Here is a 23,292-nt window from a genome sequence, read left to right as displayed (position 1 = left end):
AGGTCCCGGGTTCGATTCTGGTCAAGGGCATGTACCTTGGTTGCGGGCACATCCCCAGAAGGGGGTGTGCAAGAGGCAGCTAATCGATGATTCTCGCTCTCATCGATGTTTCTAACTCTCTATCCCTCTCTCTTCCTCTCTGTGAAAAATCAATAAAATATATTTTTAAAAAAAATTTATTGTTTTCTACAACAAACATATGTATATCAGTTTTAACATTTAAAAATTTCCTGGGAGATCCAAGATGGCTGCGCCCAGGTGAACACCTAGCCGCAGCCGCACACAACAATTTCAATAAAATACAACTAAAATATAAAACGGACATTGCCCAGAACTAGAGGAAGGTTGACTGACTGGAAATTCTACAGTGAGAAGCAAGGAGAAAACCAGAAGGAGGTGCGGAGGAGCTGGAAAAGCCAAGGTACAGAGACGCGGTGCGCGGAGAGGACGGAGCCGGAGAGGAGGGAGGCAGAGTGCCTGGCGGGCGTTCCCTAGCGGAAAGGAGATAAAACTCCGACTGTGCTGGGCCCCCGACTGCTCTGAACCCCAGTTCTAGGCCAGACCCCAGGGACTCAGGCTCAGCCATAGGGAGCCGGGCTGTAAGGCGGAACCCCGGGGAAGTGGCGAAAGGAGGTCCCGGCGGTGCGCACACTGTGGCAGAGAAGGGACGGTTGGCTGTGCCGCGGGATTGCCCTGACGGGAAGGAGACTGGGGCTCCAGACTGCTCTGAACGCCACCTCCAACTCCACTTCCAACTGAACTGAACCCCAATACCGGGCTCATTGTGGGAGAGCATAGACTGTTTGGCAGCAGGCAAAAATCGAGGGCACCTTTCTCTCAGAGGCCCTGGCAGTGAGCACTGACGGACCCACATAGGGCGGGGCTGACGGAAGCCAAAGCTGCAGGCTCCACCCTGAAACCCCGTCTCATCTGTAACTGCGAAATGCGACAACAAAATAGATCACAAACAAAAGAAATGGAGGACAAAAAGCGTCTGGATATAGAGTTCAAATCTACGCTTATAAGGTTTTTCAAGAATTTCCTAGAAAAGATGGATAAGGCCTATGAGGATATGAAAAGAGATCAACTAGAATTAATAAGGAGTCATCGAGAAATGATAAGGGATCAACAAGAAATAAAGAATACATTGTCTGAAATAAAAAATATTTTACAGAGTCCTAAAAACAGAAGGGAAGATCACAAGAATCAAGTCAAAGATTTGGAACATAAAGAGCCAAAAGACACTCCTCCACAGAAGCTAGAAGGCAAGAGAATCCAGAAAATTGAAGATAATGTAAGAAACCTCTGGGACAACTTCAAGCGAACCAACATCAGAATTATTGGGGTCCCAGAAGATGAGAGAGAGCAAGATATTGAAAACATACTGAAAGAAATAGTGACAGAAAACTTCCCCCACCTGGTGAAAGAATTAGACTTACAAGTCCAGGAAGCGCATAGAACCCCAAACAAAAGGAATCCAAAGAGGACCACACCGAGACACATAATTATTAAAATTCCAAGAGCAAAAGACAAAGAGAGAATATTAAAAGAAGCAAGAGCAAAGAAGGTAGTAATCTATAAAGGAGCACCTATACGATTGTCAGCTGACTTCTCAACAGAAACCATGCAGGCCAGAAGGGAATGGCAAGAAATATTCAAGGTGATGAATAGCAAGAACCTACAGCCAAAAATAATCTACCCAGCCAAGCTATCACTCAGAATTGAAGGCCAGATAAAGAGCTTCACTAATAAAAAAAAGCTAAAGGAGTTCATCACCGCCAAACCAGAATTATATGAATTGCTGAAGGGGGTTCTTTCAGAAGAGAAAGTAAACAAAGATAAAAATTATGAACAACAAATATGTAACTATCAACAAGTGAATCTAAAAACCAAGGAAATTAAAAAAAATCTGATGAACAATATTAACTATTGAATATAATAGAATCAGAGGTATGTAAGTGAACTGACGATTCTTGGGGAAAAGGGGAGAGAGGGGCGTGGGAAGAGACTGAACATAAACTGTGCAGCTATGGATGAGGACAATGGGGAGAGGGGAAAGGGCAGAGGGTGGGGTGGGAACCTGGTGGAGGAGAGCAATGGTGGGGGGGGGGGGAAAGGAACATTTGTAATAATATGAACAATAAAAACTTATAAAATAAAAATAAAAAAAATTTCCTGTGGCCATAAAGCAGTATTAAACATTTTCTTTTGGGGTTAAATAAACTATCACTACAATCATTATTAGTACAAAAATGACCCAAACAAGAAATGCTAGAATTTGATTTTAAAAAAACAAAACTGTTAGACATAAAAAATGTTATTGTTGTAAGATATTGAACATACAATCCTATCTAATAAAAGGGTAATATGCAAATTAACTATCACTCCATCACAAAGATGCAGGCGCCCCATAGCCACAAGATGGCAGTGCCCAGTCCCCTCAGCCCCACTGGAGTCCTCCAGTCCTAGGGGGGGCAGCTGCTGAGAGTGGGCAGCATGAGTGGCTTGGCGGAATGCTTGCTTCATCACATGGCGATGAGGTTAGTGTCCTGCCCAGGCCCTGGAGAGCCTCTGGGCAGCAGCCCTGCAGAGAGCAGAGAACCACGGAGAGGTTATAGAACTGTGCATCTGAAGCCTGTTTCATTTTGTTAACCAGTATCATCTGAATAAATATAATAAAGGGGGTGAGATCAAGTCACAGATTGAGATGAAGAAGCAAATCTTAGGAGAAAGAAAATTTTAAATTGCTTTTCCTATGTTAAATTTGAAATGCGCTTTAGACATTTAATTGGAAATACCTAGTAATCAAGTTTGAGATGTGGATTTGGCAGCTGCCAGAATACTGATGGCATTTAAAGCCACGGAACTGAGGAGGTTACCTAGAAAGAGGATACATGGAAAAGGGGCAGAGAAGGGTAGAGGACAGAGATTGGAAGAACTTTAACCTGCAGTAGAAGGCAAAAGAGAGCCAGCAAGGAAGGTGAACAGAGCAGTCAGAGGCAAGGGGAAACATGTTAGTGTGGAGTCACAGAAGTCTAAAGAAGTGTTTCAAGAAGGAGCCGAAACTGGTTTTGCTCAATGGATAGAGCATCGGCTTGGGGACTGAAGGGACCCAGGTTCAATTCCGGTCAAGGGCACATACCTTAATTGCGGGCATATCCCCAGTAGAGGGTGTGCAAAAGGCAGCTGATCAATGACTCTCTCTCTCATCGATGTTTCTAACTCTCTATCTTTCTCCCTTCCTCTCTGTACAAAATCAATAAAATATTTAAAAAGAAAAAAAGAGAGGATGCTTAACTGCATTGCTATGCTCCTAAGAGGTCAAATAAGTAAGGACTAGTGACTAACCACTGACTTTGGTAGGCTGTACCTTTTAAAGGGCTGACTCTGGAGGCCTGAGGAGAGAAGAGGAGATGAGACAGTGATGCTGAGTATAAATCGTTAAGAGTTTGCTCTGAAGAAGAGCAGAAAATAATAGCAGTGCTAGTAAAGGAGTATGAACTTTGTATTTTATTCTTAATCTGGGCGATATTCAAGAATAACAGGGAGACAAGAAAACATAGGGCAGAGGACATCTGCAGTAACAAAGGCCTTGTGCAGAGAGAGGGTAGGGAGCATCAATAGAGGGACTAGTTGTAAAAATAACAGCAGTGCTTGTAAAGGAGTATGAACTTTGTATTTTATTCTTAATCTGGGAGATATTCAAGAATAACAGGGAGACAAGAAAACATAGGGCAGGATATCTGCAGTAACAAAGGCCTTGTGCAGAGAGAGAGGGTAGGGAGCATCAATAGAGGGACTAGTTGTAGATTCTTCATCCACTGTGATGAAAGGCAAAGCAGAGTATAATGGAGTAAACTTTCAAATATAAACTCTAAACTTATTTCCTTATATATATACTCAGCAAAAACATCCCTACTTTCAGAGATGTAAAGTTCTAAAAATCTAAAAGTAGGTCCTAAAATAAAACTGCAAAGTCATTCTTTACATGGTAAATGAGAAACCACTACTTATCTTCTTCATAAGATAAAGGGAGACTCATCCTCATACCTATCAGGCTAAGCTATTCCAGAAGTTATAAATCTAGAATCAACCTGCTCTATGCCAATAACTAAGTTATCAGGGAGTGTGAAAAAGTGTCAAAAAATCAACCAGGATCTATTCTCTGTAAGGGAAGGAACCCAGTTTTCTTATATAATCACTGAATCCCTTAATTGTAGCACAAGACTAGTGTTGAAGAAATGTTTATGAACTAAACAAAGATATAAACACTACAGAGGGTAGGAGAGGAAGTTGACTGTAACAAGGGAATTGAAGTGTCAGAAAAGGACTTCCAAGTATAATTTTGAGCTTGTTAGCTTTAAAGAATGCTAAATATTTCCCCAGGATTAGGATGAAGGGATGCCGGGAGGGCATTTCAAAGATTAGCAAGATATGAAAGCATGAAAATAAATGACATAATTCAGTCTTCATTGAGGGTATGTGAGTCTCAATTATAAAGACCTCTGGTTAGTCTAGTCATTCCATTGTTCATTCTACCAATTCTTATGTTCTAAACTAGTGGCCCAGTGCACGAAATTCATGAATATTAATTACAATAAATATTTTAATATTGCTATTTGCCCTTTCCCTATATTAGAACTGCCAGAGATGAAAGAAAATTAGTAAATGTATATGAAAATCTCCCTTCTGTCCGAGTCTGGGGCTCACTGCGGGACCCAGAGTCAAGTCCTCACCCACCCACAGGAGACCCAGACCTAGCAGGCCCCACCCCAAAAAGCCCCTCCGTGCCAGGGGCACAGTCTGAGGTCCCCAGCCCTGGCCAGGCGCCATGCAGCCTCGGGTCCTTGCTATTCGGTCATTACATGACAGCGTCCTCACCAATTTGCATATTATCCTATTATTATTATAGATAGATATTGTGCTAGATACTAACAATACTGCAGCACAAGGGACAGTTTCTTCCCTTACAGAGCTTACAGTTTCATCCACAAGTTCCTTTTTAAAACAAAGACACAGGATCTATGGATTTCTCACCACATCTAGCACTCTATTTACTAGAAGAGAAAAGAAAGTGCTATTTGTCTAACTGAAATTCGGTATTTTAAAAGTGATGATCCAACAGAAATAACAAGAGAAATAAACATTCTGTACCTCTTTACAACTGGAGAAAAATACAATACTTTTCTTCTTCAGGTGGCTTCTCAAGAAGGAATAGAGTACACTTATTTTTTGCTGTAGCTGACAAACTATGTAGTTTTGCTCCAACGTGGCAGGGGTGCTTATGGAAATAAAAGGGGGGAAAAACATTAAAAGTATGCTATGTTGGTAATTTTGAAAATCAGATCAGAAAAAGAAAAACTCAAATGTTATAGTTGCATGCCTCTCTCTCTCTGAACGAACTTGCTGATGGTAAACTTCCATATCTTAATAGGGACTTGGGTTACATAGATATACATATTTATCAAAACTCAGATAACGTAGTTTTAATTTGTTCACTGTATGTAAAAATCACATCAAGATAGAAAATCTAAATATACTGAATTCTACTTAGTGATGTGTGCACTTAAATACCTAGGGGAAGTGAAGAGATGGCTTCAATTTACTTTGAAATGCATAAAAAACATGTGGATGTATAGTTAGATGAACTGGATAAACGGACACTAAATGAATGCTACTATCATTAGTCAGCATGTAGGTAGCAGGTGTAAGATGTACACTGTAAAATTCTTTCAATTGTGCTACATGTTTGAAATTCCTCATAATAAAATGTTGAAACAACATACACATGTATTTACTCTTCGAACTAATAAGACTGATAAACATACAAAAAGATATGGTATTATTTATAAAGCAAAAAATAAAAATCAACCCACATTAAGAGAGAACTTGTGGAATGAACTACTGTGTACCCACACAATTAAGTATTTTGTAGCTGTAAAAAAAGGAATGAATAATCTATCCAAGTATTACATGGCTTGGGCTATAAAAAATACATGCACGCACATATGCATGCACATTCATGTACACAGGTATCCCTGTGTCTGCTTAGAATGCATCCTCCCACCCCCAGACTCACCCCACTGCATTTTATGAAGGGTAGTTGATGAATCAATACCTGTTAACATCTTATGAGAAAATATTTGTTTCCTAAACCACGTTTTGGAAAATCTTCATTAGAGTATTCTCACATTTAAAGATGTATTGAGAATTTAAATAATTTTTACTAATATATTTACTATATCTTGCAAACCTAATAACTCATAAAATGGCATTTTCTTTCCTGGAAAAGTAGTATTAACTTGAAATGTCAAATTCTTAAACTAAAGAGAACATATGTTTTTGGCTGCATCAAATATGGTTTCAAATAGCACATACCTGTATTTAGCTTTTTCATGAACCCAGACATACTCAGGGTTTTTCAAACTCAAACGTGCAAGGTCCTTTACAGATTTGGTTTGTGTTGCTGAGAAAAGCAAGGTCTGACGTTTCTTGGGAAGATTCTCAATAATAGCATTCATGGTATCGGCAAAGCCCATATCCAGGATTCTGTCTGCTTCATCAAGAACTAAAAAAAGAAAATGCAGGTTGAACTATAATCCTATGTAATAAAAGCTTAATATGCTAGGTGTCTGGTTGTCCATTTAACCAATCAAAGCATAATATGCTAATGATATGCTAAGGCTACTCAACCACTCACTATGACATGCACTGACCACCATGGGGCAGACGCTACCGACTGGTAGGTTAACTTGCTACTGGGGTCTAGCTAATTGGGATTTAATGAGGCAGGCCGGACATGGCCTGGAGCCCTCCCTCAGTCCCTGCCTGGCTGGCCAACCTCCCACACCCTTACCAGGTCCCAATCGTGCATTAGTAAGGCCCCTTGGCCTGGCCTGAGCCCTCTCGCAATCCGGGACCCCTCGGGGGATCCCACAGGCCAGGCTGCGGGGTCCCACTGGTCCATGGATTTGTGTACTGGGCTAAATACAATGTGGCATACTGGTTGATCTTAGAACAGAAAAAAGTATATTAGCGGAAAAATGGTGAAATCCAAATAAAGTATGGAACTTATATAATGTACATCTCTTAGTTTTGATAAAGGTACCAGTTACAGGTTACACTGGGGAAGCGGGAGGAAGAGTATATAGAGACTCTGTATAATCACTGCAACTTTTCTTTCTTTTTTTTTTAAATATATTTTATTGATTTTTTACAAAGAGGAAGGGAGAGAGACAGAGAGCTAGAAACGTCAATGAGAGAGAAACATCGACCAGCTGCCTCTTGCACTCTTGCATATCCCCTACCGGGGATGTGCCCGCAACCAATGTACATGGCCTTGACTGGAATCGAACCTGGAACCTTTCAGTCCCCAGACCGACGCTCTACTACTGAGCCAAACTGACTTCAGCCATTGCAACTTTTCTATAAACCTAAAACTATTCTAAAATAAAAGCTGTTTTAAGAAAACACATTAGATAATATCAGTGGTGACTGTACCTTAAAAGATTTTTTAAAAACTTTTAGCCGTGTCACATACTGAAGTATCTACTTTCATATGACTACTTACATTCTTCCAACTAATTCTGATTTTTTAAATCTAGTTTAAAATCCATATGCCAAAAAATTGTTTCAAATTATTTCTCAAGTTGTCTTTAATCAAAATATTTATTGAATAAAACGTTCCTATCATTAAAATTTATGAAGGCTCTCTCTCCTAAATCTGAGATTTTTTTCATTATAAATTCATTACTCACCTAACATTTGGAGATTAGTAGCATGAAAACTTATTGTTTCATCCATGTGTTGAAGAAGCCGACCCGGTGTGCAAACCAGTATATTTATGTTATTGATCCTCTCAGCTTCATGTTTCAGATCCTGAAAACAGTTGTTTCTTTTTATTACACAAACACATCACCGAGCAGCCTGTGTAGCAAAACTATAAAAGCCATCTGCATATGGCATTTCATCACAGCAATGTAGATCCTCTAGAAATAAATGTAACTTCTCCTTCTATTTCTGAAACACAACCAAATTTCTGGGCTAAAGAAAAGTCCTTAACAAAGACCTAAAGAGTGCTATGTTCCTCTAGATTCTTAATCATATGCAGGATGATGAGGCCATGAGAAATATCTTACGAATGTTCCAAGTCTTGATTTCCTCTTAGAATAACCAAAAACAACATAAATGCCAGAATTATTCCCAAGTTCTCTGACACCAGTCACTGCACTTCATGGACTGAAAAAAAGAGCTCATCTCTCTATATTCTAAAAGTTCTTCTTGAAATGAGAACCACAAAATGTTCATGATTAAAGTTCATGGGTAACAGGTACACCAGTATGTAAGTGTCTGTGATGCTATTTTTTCTTTTTTGAGTATGGTTCCATATAAATTCAAAACTTCAAGCATTTATCCTTACAGTCTAATGAAGACTAGCAAAGACAAGCATTCCAGGTAAACCACAAGGTAGCACACAAGCTTAGCAGCAGGTTTTACCATTACCTAAAATAAACATTCCTCAAAACTATGTCTTCCTTTCTTCTGCTAACTCAGCAATATTCTGAATTATTCAACTTCTTAGATACCTTATTAAAAGAAAATAGTCTACATACTGAAATTACTCCTTTCTCAATGTATATTAACAAATAGAATTTTTTAAAGTAAATTGGTCTCAAATACCCTAACAGATGGACTTTCTGGGCCTAACAAAATGGACAACCAGACTCTAAATGACAATGACTACACCAGGAAGCTATCGCCCCCTATCCAGAGAGCCAGCCTGTCTCTTAAGGAGAAACCTCCACCCCTTCCCCATCAGCAGCCACGGTGCTCCAATAATAAATTATAGAAAAAAAAAGGATAAGGACAAAAGGACAAACCTTCCCACCAATGATGAGACCAGCAGAAAAGTCATGATTCTTTCCTACTTTTCGGAGAACCTCAAAGGTCTGATAAGCTAGCTCTCTCGTAGGTGATATAATCAGAACCCCCAGGCCATCTGTTGAGGTCCACTGTAGACGATATAAGGCTTCCAGCACCTGAAAGGCAGCAAATTCATGTTCAGTAAGTCCTGAGAAGGCAGCTTTTTGACTGCTGAGTCACCTTTGCCCTACAAATCAGAGGCACCTTCCAAGCAGAAGGCATACGAGTCACAAGAATTTTCCAATCAGAAAGAAGAAACTGTTTACTTTGTGTGTGCTTCCTTCCATCCACCAGAAGCATCCTCCCCCAAGTCACAAAGGGAAGGGAAAAAGAAGCCCATAGTAGTTCAGCTGTCATGAGAGTCATGCCATGAGCACACTGGCAATCAGAGAAAGTTCTGCACAGCCCAAACCCTTCAAACAGATTTCAGAAAAATATATCACCATTTTCTGAACAGAAACCACATCAAAATAAACTCATTTTGTGTCGCTATTATATTTACACAGTGGCAGTTTTTTAATTGTGGAGTCACATCATTATAAAAAGTAGAATTTAAGAGAAAAATGGTTTTGCAGTATTTGGAACAAAAACTTAAATGTGATTTTTTTTTTTTTTTAATGAGCCAATTATTTTGAAGGAACTAAATTATGAAACCAGCCGAAACCGGTTTGGCTCAGTGGTAGAGCGTCGGTCTGCGGACTGAAAGGTCCCAGGTTCGATTCTGGTCAAGGGCATGTACATTGGTTGCGGGCACATCCCCAGTAGGGGGTGTGCAAGAGGCAGCTGGTCAGTGTTTCTCTCTCATCGACATTTCTAGCTCTCTATCCCTCTTTCCTTCTCTCTGTAAAAAATCAATAAAATATATTTTAAAAAAATAAATAAATAAAATAAATTATGAAACCAGCTGCATAAATGAAATATAAGTCAATTCTTAAGAGGCTCTATTGTTTTAGGGCTATAAGGGAATAGATATCATTTATCAAAGAGTGACCCAATCTTCTTAAAGTGAGGATATTTCAGCTTCATCCTAAACAAAGGAAGTATAAATGCAGATTTGCAATAGCCTCCCTCAGCTGTCGTTCAGCAGAGCAGAACCATCCTGACCTGCCACCCTGGAATGGCTTGTTGAGACACAATAATTCACTAAGTAAATTACTGACTGCTCACATGTACCAGGTGCTAAGTTAGGACCAGGGTGAAGAAGACACCTGTCTGATAAAGCTTGCATTCTAACCAAGGAAATTCAACAAAACTCTTGACATAGTTAGCTTCTATCTAGGCACAAAATGTTCTAAAATTATATAACAAAGAATCTTATCCAATATGAATAAGCTACTTACTGGAACAAGGAAAGCCAAAGTCTTGCCAGATCCAGTTTTGGCAGCTCCGAGGACATCTTTACCTTGCAAAGCCAACCCAATGGTCTGCTTCTGTATCTCAGTTACCAAACGGTACTGGGCTTCTTGCAAACCTGCAGGTGTGGAGAGGAGAAATTCCTGTATAATTATGGGCTGACCTGTGCATATGTTGAGGGCCCCTTATATGCTGAGACCCTAACCTACCCCAGTACTTTGGAACGTGACTGTATTCAGAGACAGGGCCTTTAAAGAGATGACTGAGTCAAAAACAGCCCTTGTATTTGGATAGGTTCTAATCTAATCTGACTGGTGTCCTTATAAAAAGGGGAAATTCAGACAAAGACATGAGAGATGTGAGTGCAGAGGGATAATTCCATGAAGAGGCAGCAAGAGAACGGCCATATAAAGCCAAGGAGAGGCCTTCTGTAAGCCCATTATGACCCTCCGAAGAAACCAACCCTACCACCATCCTGACCTTTGGATTCCCAGCCTCCAGAACTAAGAGAAAATAAATTTCTTTGTTTAAGCCACCCAAGTCTGTGGTTTTTTGTCTAGCGGTACTAGCAAACTAAAACAAAAGGTATCCCATTTTTGTTTGTTCTCCTGCTCATATTAACATAATTAGGCTTCATTTTAATTATTCAGAGGCCCTAGTATCTTTTTTCATCACTACTGTTCTTTAGTCCAGAAAGTATGAGAATGACAAATTGGTAAAACTTAAATGGCCTTGACCAGTTTGGCTCCACAGATAGAGCATCAGCCTGCGGATTCAAGGATCCCAGGTTCAATTCCAGTCAAGGGCATGTACCTTGGTTGCGGGCACATTCCCAGTAGGGGTGTGTAGGAGGAAGCTGATCAATGTTTCTAACTCTCTATCCCTCTCCCTTCCTCTCTGTAAAAAAATCAATAAGATACTTTTTTTTAAAGAAAAAGAAGAAGAATTTGGCTTACATATACCTAGATTCTTCTTATAACTAAACTTTAAAAAGAAAAAAAAACTTTAATGAATAGTTTCTTGTCATGGTAAAAAAATTACTTGCCTAAATGAAGGTTTTTCAGGTTAAACTTTCTAAATCTGTTGTCATTTATAAAAAGCATCAAGAAATCCAACATGTTCCAAGATCATCATTTACCTACCTTTCAATGTTTTTTTAGACAAAGGGAAATCTGAAAATCTTGTAATTTCATTTACATTTATCTAAAAAGAAAAAGAAGACTTTGTCAAATAAGGCAAAATAACATACTACATAACTAATTTGTCTTACAACAAAACCATTATTTATTTATTTGTGGAGCCAGAGTTTTATATTATGTTGCCTAGCTTACCCCTGGTGCGACAGGATTAAATTCAATCATGAGTTCTAACTGAAAACCATTATTCCTTTTGAAAGGAAATATGCCTTGAAAAAGCTGTTATTAAAAATATAAGGTTGTAGCTCAGCCAGCATGGTTCAGTGGTTGAGAATTAGACTATGAATCAGGAGGACACGGTTCAATTCCCAGTCAGGGCCCATGCCTGGGTTGTGGGCTCAATTTCAAATAGGGGGCATGCAGGAGGCAGCCGATCAATGATTCTGTCTCATCACTGATGATTCTATCTCTCTTTCCCTTTTCTCTTCATCTCTGAAATCAATAAAAATTAAAATGTAAGTTCCTAATAACTTTAAATGGTAAAAAAAAAAAAAAAAAAATTCACTCAACACATACTACTACCTTGAACATCGTTCATCTCTAAAAGGTTAACACAATAAGTTATCACCACGTCAATTTTAGGAATAAAATTTACTTTCAGACCATCCTTCAAAGGATTACCAGTTTAAGAAATAAAACACAAAATGACTATAAAATAAATCACAAGAAATGTTGAGAATAGTTCTATTTACACATTTTGGAGAATAGATTTAAGTTAGTTGAAGGGATATACCTTGTTAGCACAAACCTTTCAAAGTTTAACCATAAATCAGTGGCATGCGAAATCCAATCTGACAACTACTCCTTTGGGAGTAAAGGAGGGGCATTATTTAGTAACTAGTAGCCCTGCACACTAATCCGTGGGCCAGTAGCTCACCGATAGCTCTCCCCTGCCCCAACCTCCAGTAACTCCCCCCTCATAGCTTGCTGCCCTGCCCCCTCCTGTAGCTCTCTGCCACCCACTTGCAGCTCGCTGCCCCACCCTCCTGCTGATCCGTGATCCGGTTTTTACCGGGTCATTCGTTATGCTTCACGGTGTAATGACCATTTGCATATTACATCTTTATTATATAGGATAACCAGGGAAGTGTCTCACCCACACTCTGATGCCTCGATAAGTAACATTTTGTCCTTTAACTTTACATTATCTAAATGTGCATTACTGATGTGCTTCATTAGCATCAACTCAATTTTCTGAATTTCATTTAGGCTGCTCAGGAGAATTAGTTTATTACACATGCTGAAAGCAAAAACCACTGTTCAGAAATGAGAATAGGCTGACAAATTATTCATAATTCACAAAAGGGGGGAGCTCGCATTCTTAAGGCTCATTTATTTAAATTACACTCCAGGCAATAAAAGGATGACAGCTTGAATTTTATTTTACAGCCTACACATTTTTCCCCAAGATTTTTACTGTAGTCCAGACATGTTACTCTTGGCTCCAATGCTGAAGACAAAAGTATTAAAACATTGCCTTAATCCCTACAAATCACTCCAGGTAAGAGAAGGCAGAATCGGTGTACAGCATTAGGAGAAAATTGCCTCATTTAGAAGGTCATCTTCTAAACAGGACACTAAAATTAGGTGCAGTCCACCTTGGTACTTGTTTTCAGAGAATGGTTTGCTTACACAAAGAGCTAGATAGGCAACATATTCTTCAATCCCTCTTAGAAATACAGAATAGGCAAACTGGGCTCTTCAAGCAAATACTTCTTTCTAATGTCTGTTAACCTCCTAAGGAAGAGTCTGGAACAGGGTCCTCAAACTTTTTAAAGTGGGGGCCAGATCACGGTCCCTCAGAGAGCTGGAGGGCCGGACTATATGAACTACTAATTCCTACTGTAACACCTCGGCTGCGCTCACTGCCCAAAAAACCTGGCGGGCCGGATCAGACTCCTCTGCGGGCCGCATGTGGCCCGAGGGCCGTAGTTTGAAGACGACTGGAAGGATAAAACATGTCCAGCACTCTATCAGCCATAACAACATAAAGCTATATATACACCACAGTCTTAGAAAGAAGTCACCAAAAAACTGAAGGACACTGTTATCCTGCTAATGCATGTATGGCTCAATCCAATTTGGTGCCTATTTTTGTAAATACAGTTTTACTGGAGCACAGCTACAACCATTCATTTACATATTGTCCATGTAGTTGTGACAGACAGGGTAGGGCCCACAAAGCCTCGAAGATACTGTGGGTTTGGTTCCAGAACACTGAAATAAAGCAGGTACTCAACAAAGCAAAGTAACCTTTTTGCTGGTGGAGGATCTTGCCTTCAATTGGTAAAAAAATGCAACACCTCCTTAGGCAGTTTGGCTCAGTGGATAGAGCCCTCAGACTGAAAGGTTCTAAATTCAATTCTGCTCAAGAGCATGGACCTCGGTTGCAGACTCAACAGACTCAATCCCTGGTCGGGGCACATGCTGAAGACAACCAATCATGTGTCTGTCTCACATCGGTGTTTCTATCTCTCTCCCTTCCACTCTTTTTAAAAATTGATGGAAAGATTAGCAAAAATAAAAATAAAAATGCAACATCTGTGAAGAACAATAAAGTAAGATGCAATAAAACAAGGTATGTCTGTATTGACCATCTGGCCCTTTACAGACAAGGTTTGCTGACCCTGTTCTAGAAGATGCTCAATTACATTCCAAGAAATATAGTAAATGCTCAATGTTGCAGACCTCGATTTAATGGACTTGGATTTAACAGACAAAACTTCTGGTCCGTATGTCCTCTGTGAAAATTAACACCCTATTAATTTTTAAATGCTTTTAACCAAGATTTACCTATAATTAACAGGTTTTTTTGTCATTAATTCACTGTTATTTTTTACAAATTTTAGCAAACAGGACATATGTTGGAAAACACACTGTAGTAATTTTGCTGGCATAAATAAATATTACATATCTACAACTATATTCTACATATTTAAATCCATAAGTCACTGCTCATTAGCAATGTTTGGCTAACGATTAGCATGTGATCACACCTCATCACGAGAGATAATTAGTTCTATTGCTGTGTGATGTGACTTTCTGCAGCAGTTTGTGTTTTTGTTTAATATGTTTTTATTGATTTCAGATCTTGGTTGGGGTTAATTTGCATACTTGCTCTGATCGCCTGGTGGACGTGGCTGATGGGCGTGGCTTGTGGGTGTAGCAGAGTGATAGTTAATTTGCATATTACTCTTTTATTAGGTATGATGCTGAAAAGTATTCTTTAAGAAGAAGAAAAAGTAAAGATAAAAATTATGAACAACAAATATATATATCTATTAACAAGTGAACCTAAAAATCAAGTGAATAAAAAATCTGATGAGCAGAATAAACTGGTGAATATAATAGAATCAGTGGTATAGAAAGGGAATGGACTGACAATCCTTGAGGGGAAAGGGGTTTGGGGGGTGTGGGAAGAGACTGGACAAAAATTATACACCTATGGTTGAGAACAGTAGGGGTGGGGGGTAAGGGCATGGGGTGGGTGGGAACCGGGTGGAGAGGAGCTATAGGGTGGAGGGTGGGGGGAAGAGGAAAAACTGTAATAATCTGAACAATAAAGATCTTTTAAAAATAAAAACATAATAATAATAATAATAAAAGAACTAGTTCCACTCATGGCTACAGGCACTGGACAGTTTGCATACTACACAAAGGCCTCTAGTAAGGCTGAGGTGGGGGCTGAAATCCAACCCCAAGCCAGTCCTGAGGCTACAACCACCAGGAGCAAGAGTGCCCGGAAGAAACACATTTTCCAATTCATCTGGCCAGATAACACAACCTTTCTTCTCTTAATTACACCATCCTCTAACACCACAGATAACACAACCTTTTTTCTCTTAATTACACCATCCTCTAACACCACAGCACTGTACATATTTATTACATTTGTCAAAATGTATCAATCCCACCCATCTCCCTAGGGTCACAGATATGGGTTTTTTTGTTTTGTTTTACATCTATTTTTACCTAGACCTACTTTAGCAAGTACCTATCAAATTGTTTCAAAATGTTTCTGAATCAAATTGCTCAGACTATTAAATACCACCTGCGTCCTACAGCAGTGTAACAAGTTTTTTGCATAAATGCTACCATCTGAGGGGTCATAAACTGAGGATCTGCCCCTTAGTTACCTCCAGAATAACAAATCTGCTTTGATGCCCTCTGGGATTTGTAGCCCTGGCAATTGATTTCACTCTTCATTTTTCTATTGACAAGGTCTTAAAAAAAAAATACTTCTAAGATTTAAAAAATTAAAACAGAATGATAAGGGGAAAACTATTCTTTCAATTTACTGAAAAGATTTAAACATCTGTGCACTGCAATGCAGTAAGTGTAGTGAGTTGGAGCTCTGACATCAAACTTAGGCTACCTGAGTTAGAACTTTTACTTTTTCTTTTTTTTTTTTCTTTTTTTTTTAAATCATAAATTGCATATTCTTTTCTCTTTTTTTTTCTTTTTTTTAATATACAATATTTTATTGATTTTGTACAGAGAGGAAGGGAGAGATAGAGAGTTAGAAACATCAATGAGAGAGAGTCATCGATCAGTTGCCTCTTGCACACCCCCTACTGGGGATATGCCTGCAACCAAGGTACATGCCCTTGACCGGAATCGAACCCGGGACCTTTCAGTCCCCAAGCCGACGCTCTATCCATTGAGCCAAACCGGTTTCGGCAGAACTTTTACTTTTTCATTTGTTGTTTAAATTATTAAGCCTTGCACAAATTATTAAACCTTATTGTGCCTTCAAGTTTCCTCACCTGCATAATGGGAACAACCTCATAGGGTTATTTGTTATTTGAAGATATGGCAAGGCAACACATGTAAACACTTAGTAAATATGAGTAATCTATATATATAAAAGCCTAAGCAACCAAAGGACAGATCGACCAGTCACGATGATGCACACTGACCACCAGGGGACAGACACTCAACGCACAGGATCGGGCTCCCTCCTGTCTGGATTGGGCCTGCAGGGATCAGGCCAAAGCCAGCTATCCAACATCCCCCGAGGGGTCCCGGATTTCGAGAGGGTGCAGGCTAGGCTGAGGGACCCCACCGATGCATGAATCCATGCACCAGGCCTCCAGTTTAAAATAAGAAGTCAAAAAGAATGCACCAATGTTATCAACTAGAATAAACCCATCTGAAAAGGTCATTGTGCATCAAACAATATCTAAATACAGCTCTATACACCAGCTCAGCACCTTACTCAAGGACAAGCACTCTATGACCAGTCTCTGGGGAGAGCAAAGCAAACATGATTGAATCAATGATCTCTGACCTTCAGAGGTTTATGATCTAGTGCAGTGGTCGACAAACTCATTAGTCAACAGAGCCAAATATCAACAGTACAACGACTGAAATTTCTTTTGAGAGCTGAAAACCAACTTCTATGCATGGGCCATGAAGTTTCAATCGCATTTATGCTTCTGCACGTGGTATTTTGTGGAAGTGTCACACTCAAGGGGCTAAAGAGCCACATGTGGCTCTCGAGCCACGGTTTGCTGACCACTGAGCTAGTGGAAGAGTTAACAAAGAAGTTAAAGAAGCCAATCATCACAACTTGCTGATAAATACTATAATAAAGGTGTATACGAAATGCTACAGAAGCACAGCAGCCCTAACTCCACCTGGGGGAGGGCAGGAAGAGAAATTTAAATCTGAGAGGACAAGTAGGTGTCCCTAATGTGGAGGAAGGGGATTTCTCACTGTAGTGGGGACATCAAGTACCGGGACGAGAAGCATCAAAGAGCACGAACAATTCACAAAACTGCAAGTTGTTCTTTCATGTATAACTATCACAGACTGCTTGCTTTACATATATTACCTCGATTGAGCCTTACAAATGGTGGTTAATAATGTCATTGAGTGGAGAAACTGAGCTCATACACATTAAGAAATGTGGCTAGTCAATATCCAAACTGAGATTTAAACCAGGTCTGCTTGACCACAAATAACTTATTCTTCCACTGGAAAAGAGCATTTTTTTTGTTGTTGTTGTTGTTTTGTTTTTTTAAATATATTTTATTGATTTTTTTTTTTAACAGAGAGGAAGGGAGAGGGATAGAGAGTTACAAACATTGATGAAAGAGAAATATCGATTGGCTGCCTCCTGCACACCTCCTACTGAGGATGTGCCCACAACACAGGTACATGCCCTTGACTGGAATCGAACCTGGGGCCTTTCACTCTGAAGGCTGATGCTCTATCCACTGAGCCAAACCCGTGAGCTAGAGCATGTTGATAAGTTAATCTGTCTAACCATTTACCTGAAAGTAATTGTGATGCTAGGAAAAGTTTTGTTCAGGAGTTAAGTGACTGGATTTTCATCTTGGAAAAACATCATTCTAGCAGCAATATGGAGGATAGACTAGAGAAAAAAAAGGCATAAAGGCCAAATCCCAGTCACCTGTTTTAATAATTAAAGTTCTTCTGGAACACAACTAGTGTACACCCATTTGTTTAAATATTCCCATGGAAGCTTTTGTGTTATAATGTCAGAGTTGAGTAGATCCACCCTTCTGATCTGCAAAGCTGAAACCATTCACTACTTGGTCCTTTACAGAAAGTTTGCTGGCCTCTATTATAAGCAATAGCTACTGTAGAAACCAGACAAGAAATGATGGGGCCTGAAATAAGGCCCAGCAGTGAGAATGGAGACACATTTGAGAAATTTAAGATCACCAATGTGACTGAGGGGATATAAGAGTTGTAACAGGGAAATCTGTAGGATAACTCCTTGGTTTCTAGCTCAGCAATCTGCTTAGAAGGTGGGCTAAGATGTGGCAGGCTAAACAATGATCCCCAGCTATGCCTACAGACTAACCCCTGGAACTGTGAACGTTGTCTTATATGATAAAAGTGACTTTGCACATCTGATTAATAATCTTGAGATGTGAAGATTATCATTGATTATCTGGTGGTCCCAGAAGTATCCTTTTAAAAAAAATATTTGATAAAGAACAAGTAGATTTGATAAAGAATAACAGAAGGCAATGTGTCCTAGTAGGCAGATATTGGAGAAATGTAGCCACCAGCCAAGGAATACCAATAGCCAGTAGAAGCTAGAAGAAGCAAGAAACCCATTTTCCTCTAGAGGAGGGTGGGGGAACGTCATTTAGTCTGGCCCTGGCAAGGCATTAGGAGTGAGTTAATTAAATGTTTGACCAAATACAGCAGGCTAATTTTCAAATTGACAGTCTTGTATGGTCTGGGAATATTATAAATACCCAAATGGCCCTTGGCAGAAAAAAGGTTCCCCACTCCTGCCCCAGAGCCTCCAGCGTGTGTGCCCGTGATTTCAGATTTCTGGTTTTCAGAATAGTGAGAGAATAATATTCTGTTGTGTATAGTAAATGAGAATATGGGCCCCTTCCCATACTCCAACTCGCCCTCCCGGGAAATACAGTGAAGGCCATCAGAATGCGGACTGTGAGACCCTGGGAGCCTGGCCAGCTCCTCAGTGTCAAGAAAACACACATACCCTTCTCCCTATATGTTCTGTTTTCTAAGTTTTGATCTCACACAGGTACCCTTCTCCCTGTATGTCCTGTTTTCTAAGTTTTCTGTACTCTATAAAACCTTGTGTTGGGAAAGTCTGGACGGTGGCAGAAAAATAACACCAGCCAGCTGCCCGTGCAAGCCATCCAACTTCACTGGTGGAAGCTGGTGTGGCAGTAAACTTCACCAGTCAGCCAACACCGCTGAGCATGTACGTCCTAATAAATCCACATCCTAATAAATCCATGTCTTTCACAGCCAGTCCCCCGAGTTACTTCTCTGGGAATCTAAGAACAAACTGCTAAGGTTTTCTGGGACTTCAGCACTTTGCAAAACATGTTTTAAGCCCCTGAGGTTGTGATAAATTGTTACAATGGCAATAGGAAGTTAATACACAAGACTGAGAATTTAGAAGAAAAAGATAATGAGCTCAGTTTTGGCGTTGTGGCATTCAGGGTATCCTAAGACACAGATAAAGACATCAGCACAGTCAGAATTAAAAAGATAGGAACTCAGAGGAGCTCTGGTAGAATGCAAGAAGCAGCAGTCAGTGGTCCACAAGAACAAACCGTGAGATTACACCAGGGAAAAGAACACAATTCTAATCTTTGATGAAGAGTCAAAATTTACAATCCAGTAGTAACTTACAATGGTTTCTTGAGATGCTATGTATATAGCAGCATTCATAATATAACAACTAATATATGCAATATTTGTGTACCAAGCATTGTGCAGAATGCGTTGCAATCATTCTTACTAACTCTCCACAACTTGTAAGGTAAACATTTCTATGACTTTTCTAAAAAATAGGGAAGCCAACAGAGTAACTTGGCCCAAAGTCACTCAGTCATCTGATGAACAAAAGCTAGGATTATTAGATCACCATCATCTCAACTCAAAAGCCAAGCCTGGCCTGTTTGGCTCAGTGGACAGAGTGTCCACCTGCGGACTCAAGGATCCCAGGTTCGATTCCAGTCAGGGGCATGTGTCTTGGTTGTGGGGGGGGGGGGGTGCAGGAGGCAGTTGATAGATGTTTCTCTCTCATCGATGTTTCTAACTCTGTCCCTCTCCCTTTTTCTCTGTAAAAAAATCAATAGAAATTATTTTTTTTTTAAAAAGGCCAAAACACACTCTAGGCTCTAACCTTACTGTTGATTTAAGGATTTAAAGAAAAGCTATAGCAGCACAATACATGGTGACTTTAATTCCAGAAATATCCCACATGTTAAATTTCTGATTACACTGCACTAGAAGGGAGCAATCACTGAGAGGTTGAGTGAAGTGGTTGAAGGTCACAGACAGGGAATTAGGGGGAAGGAAAAGAGGGGTACTGACAGCCCCAAGGAGCCTGATGGTGGAAAAGGTCAAGAGGTTAAAGTGATATCTACAAGAAACTCATCTAGGAATATCAGCTACCATGTGGGGAGGTAGACACTAGAAACAGACCCGGAGTCTAGTTTTTCTACCCAGTTCTTGAAGGGGGGACATAAAGCAAGTAGAGAGAATGAGACAAGGCACAGGAAGGAAGATGGATGATGTTGATGCATGCAAGTCGGGTATGGTGGTTAAAAGCAAAAGCTTGGAATAAAAAAAGACATGGGTTTAGGTTCCATTTCCACACCACCGCCTACTACTAGGTAAGCTTGGGACAAGTCTCTCATCCTCTCGGAGCCTCAACGTTTTCATCGGTAACATGGGGATAAAATCCACATCTGAGATAAAGCCAAATAATGTGAAACACGGGGTAAGTGGCTTAAAACGTTGGTGTCATTATTACCGTTATTGTCGTTCTTGTATGGTCTGTGAATGTTATAAATATGATTTAGATTTATATTTATAACAGTCGTTAGCATTATTATGTATATTCCTGGAACTGTGACAGGTTAACCTCCCTACCCTTTAAGGACCACTGCACCTCCATCTTGACCAGGAACGGTGTGGTGAGCAGGAGAGCAGCCAGGCCTCCCAGGCGGCCTAGGCGGTGGCGCCCAGGAGACTACCTGTAGGGCCTCCACGGGGGACCCCCAAGTGTCATCTCTCATCCACTCCCTTCCCCGACCCAGCCGACAACCGGCTGACTCCCCAGGTCCGGTCCCCAGTGATCGGTCCGCACCGTCCCCTCCGCAGCCGGCCGGCCGCCCACCCCGCACGCCTCGGCGGCCACGGGCCCGCGCCCCTCCCCGGCGCTGGCCTCACCTTCCCGTAGTTGAGCATCAGGCGGCTGATGACCTCGCGCTCCACCTGCCATTCGGGCTTCTTCAGCTGCTTCCTCAGCTGCTTCTTCTGACTCTGCTTATGGCTGTGTCTCTTCTTCCAGCGATTGAAGCTCCGCACCGGATCGGGCCGGGCTCCCGGACCCCGAAAGTCGGTAGTTTTGCCCATCGTGGCAGCGGCAGCGGCAGCCCAGACCCCCGCACACACGAGACTCCCCGGGCCGGGCGACAGGACGCGGAACCAGCGTGGGGAGAGTGAGGCGACGGCGCATGCGCGGAACCGGAAGCCCGCCCCCGAGTTTACCCGGGGCACGCGCCGTGGCCGGCAAGGAAAAGCTGGACGGTGATTGGTGAGTTGGGAACCGCAGGGCGGGGCGAAGCAGTCCCGGGAATACGGAGGCGGAGCGGTCTGGGGAAGAGGGCGGGGTTCTGTCCCTTTAAGAGCGCGTCGACTCTTTAAATGAGCGCTTCCGCACCGGTTGTGGTTACTATGGTTACGTCAGAACTAGTAAACACCCAAGGGCTGTTCACGCGTGCGCTGGGTTTACACATCCACAATCTGTAAAGGATCATTATAAAACTTGTTTTGCATATTTCGGCCCAGGAACCCAAAGGATTTGCCCAAAAAAAATCAAACAGCTAGTTCATGGCTTCTGATTTCTATCCACTGTAGGGAGCTTCCCTAGGAATGAAAAGGTTTTCCCTTTTTCTGGCCTCAGTAACTGTAGCAGAGGCATACTGAATTTGCATTAACATTCTATTTATGAAGACAAAATGATAACTAAAGGAGTGAAAAGAAACATTGTTGGCTATTTAAGTGAACTGGCTTTCAATGAGTGGTTTTCTGGCGCATTTATCTAGTCATAAGGTGACCAGACATCCCGCTTTTGGCGGGACAGTCCCGATTTTTAACTATTTGTCTCACGTCCCGCGGCGTTTAAAAAAAAAAAAAAATCCAAAAGATTTCAAAGATTCTTTCCAAAAATCGGGACTTTTTTAAAAGGCCGCTGGACTCGGGACAAATTGTTAAAAATCAGGACTGTCCCGTCTGGTCACCTTAATCCTAGAAGTGTGCGCAGGTGGGGCAGGAAAACAGGGAGGTTAGGTTCAAAGTTCACATGGAGTATCTGGGCTCTCAAATTCCCTTTCCAACTCCACATGACTACCCCAACCATATGCCTATCCCTAAACAGAAGAGAGCTTTGCAGGGTGGGGAAGTGAACTAGATGCCGAGGTCGGCAAACTATGGCTCCCGAGCCACCATCGGCTCTTTGGCCCCTTGAGTGTGTGGCTCTTCCACAAAATACCATGGCCTGGGAGAGTCTATTTTGAAGAAGTGGCCTGAGAAGAAGTTTAAATTTAAAAAATGTGGCTCTCTCACCGAAACCGGTTTGGCTCAATGGATAGGCACATGTGTCAAACACAAGGCCCACGGGCCAAATCCGTCCCGCCAGGCCTTGCAATGTGGCCCGCACCGCGCTGTCATCACTGCACTCCGCTGCGTTTCCATCACAATGACAGTTTATGACTGTTCAGTAAACCATTTGGCCCGCGATTTAGGCTGGATTTTAGATTTTGGCCCCTTCTCTGATTGAGTTCGACACCCCTAGGATAGAGCATCAGCTTGGGGACTGAAAAGTCCTGGTTCGATTCCGGTCAGGGGCATGTACCTTGGTTGCGGGCACATCCCCAGTAAAGGGTGTGCAAGAGGCAGCTGATCGATGACTCTCTCATTGATGTTTCTAACTATCTCTCTCCCTTCCTCTCTGTACAAAATCAATAAAATATATTTTTTTAAAAATGTGGCTCTCAAAAGAAATTTCAATCGTTTGGCTCTGTTGACTAATGAGATTGCCAACCACTGAACTAGAGAATCGCCACACTCTGGGTCACTAGCTGTGGTGTAGAGTACAGCTCAATAAGGAGAAGTTATATTGTAGAAAAGTATAGCCCTGGCCAGCTGGCTGGGCTGGTGGGAGAGTTATCCTGTGCACCAAAAGCGTGTGGGTTCAATTCCATTGGAAACAGCTGATCGATGTTTCTCACATGAATGTTTCTCTCTCTCCCCCTTTCTCCCTCTAAAATAAACATATTGTGAG

The 23,292-nt window shown here is 41.1% G+C and overlaps 1 protein-coding gene across 2 annotated transcripts in view; it reads right to left on the bottom strand.

The window, feature by feature from the left end:
• DDX10 (DEAD-box helicase 10) overlaps nt 1–21,464 on the bottom strand; it is a 202,553-nt gene extending 181,089 nt beyond the window's left edge. The window contains exons 1-7 of one of the 2 annotated variants that reach the window (XM_036426967.2): nt 21,177–21,464; nt 11,418–11,478; nt 10,263–10,393; nt 8,880–9,038; nt 7,758–7,878; nt 6,379–6,568; nt 5,155–5,281 (exon numbers count right to left, since the gene is read on the bottom strand). In XM_036426967.2, coding sequence (XP_036282860.1) covers nt 5,155–5,281; nt 6,379–6,568; nt 7,758–7,878; nt 8,880–9,038; nt 10,263–10,393; nt 11,418–11,478; nt 21,177–21,362 — 975 coding nt within the window. In that variant the 5' untranslated portion in view covers nt 21,363–21,464. The remainder of the gene's footprint in view (nt 1–5,154; nt 5,282–6,378; nt 6,569–7,757; nt 7,879–8,879; nt 9,039–10,262; nt 10,394–11,417; nt 11,479–21,176) is intronic. The other variant, XM_036426966.2, reaches the window with a different exon arrangement.
• Between the last annotated feature and the right edge of the window lie 1,828 nt (nt 21,465–23,292).

This window comes from Pipistrellus kuhlii, unplaced genomic scaffold (assembly GCF_014108245.1).
Source record: "Pipistrellus kuhlii isolate mPipKuh1 unplaced genomic scaffold, mPipKuh1.p scaffold_m20_p_9, whole genome shotgun sequence".
Classification (NCBI taxonomy): domain Eukaryota; kingdom Metazoa; phylum Chordata; class Mammalia; order Chiroptera; family Vespertilionidae; genus Pipistrellus; species Pipistrellus kuhlii.
Note: the sequence above shows the minus strand (reverse complement) of the source record. Positions and strands in the feature narration are given on the sequence as shown.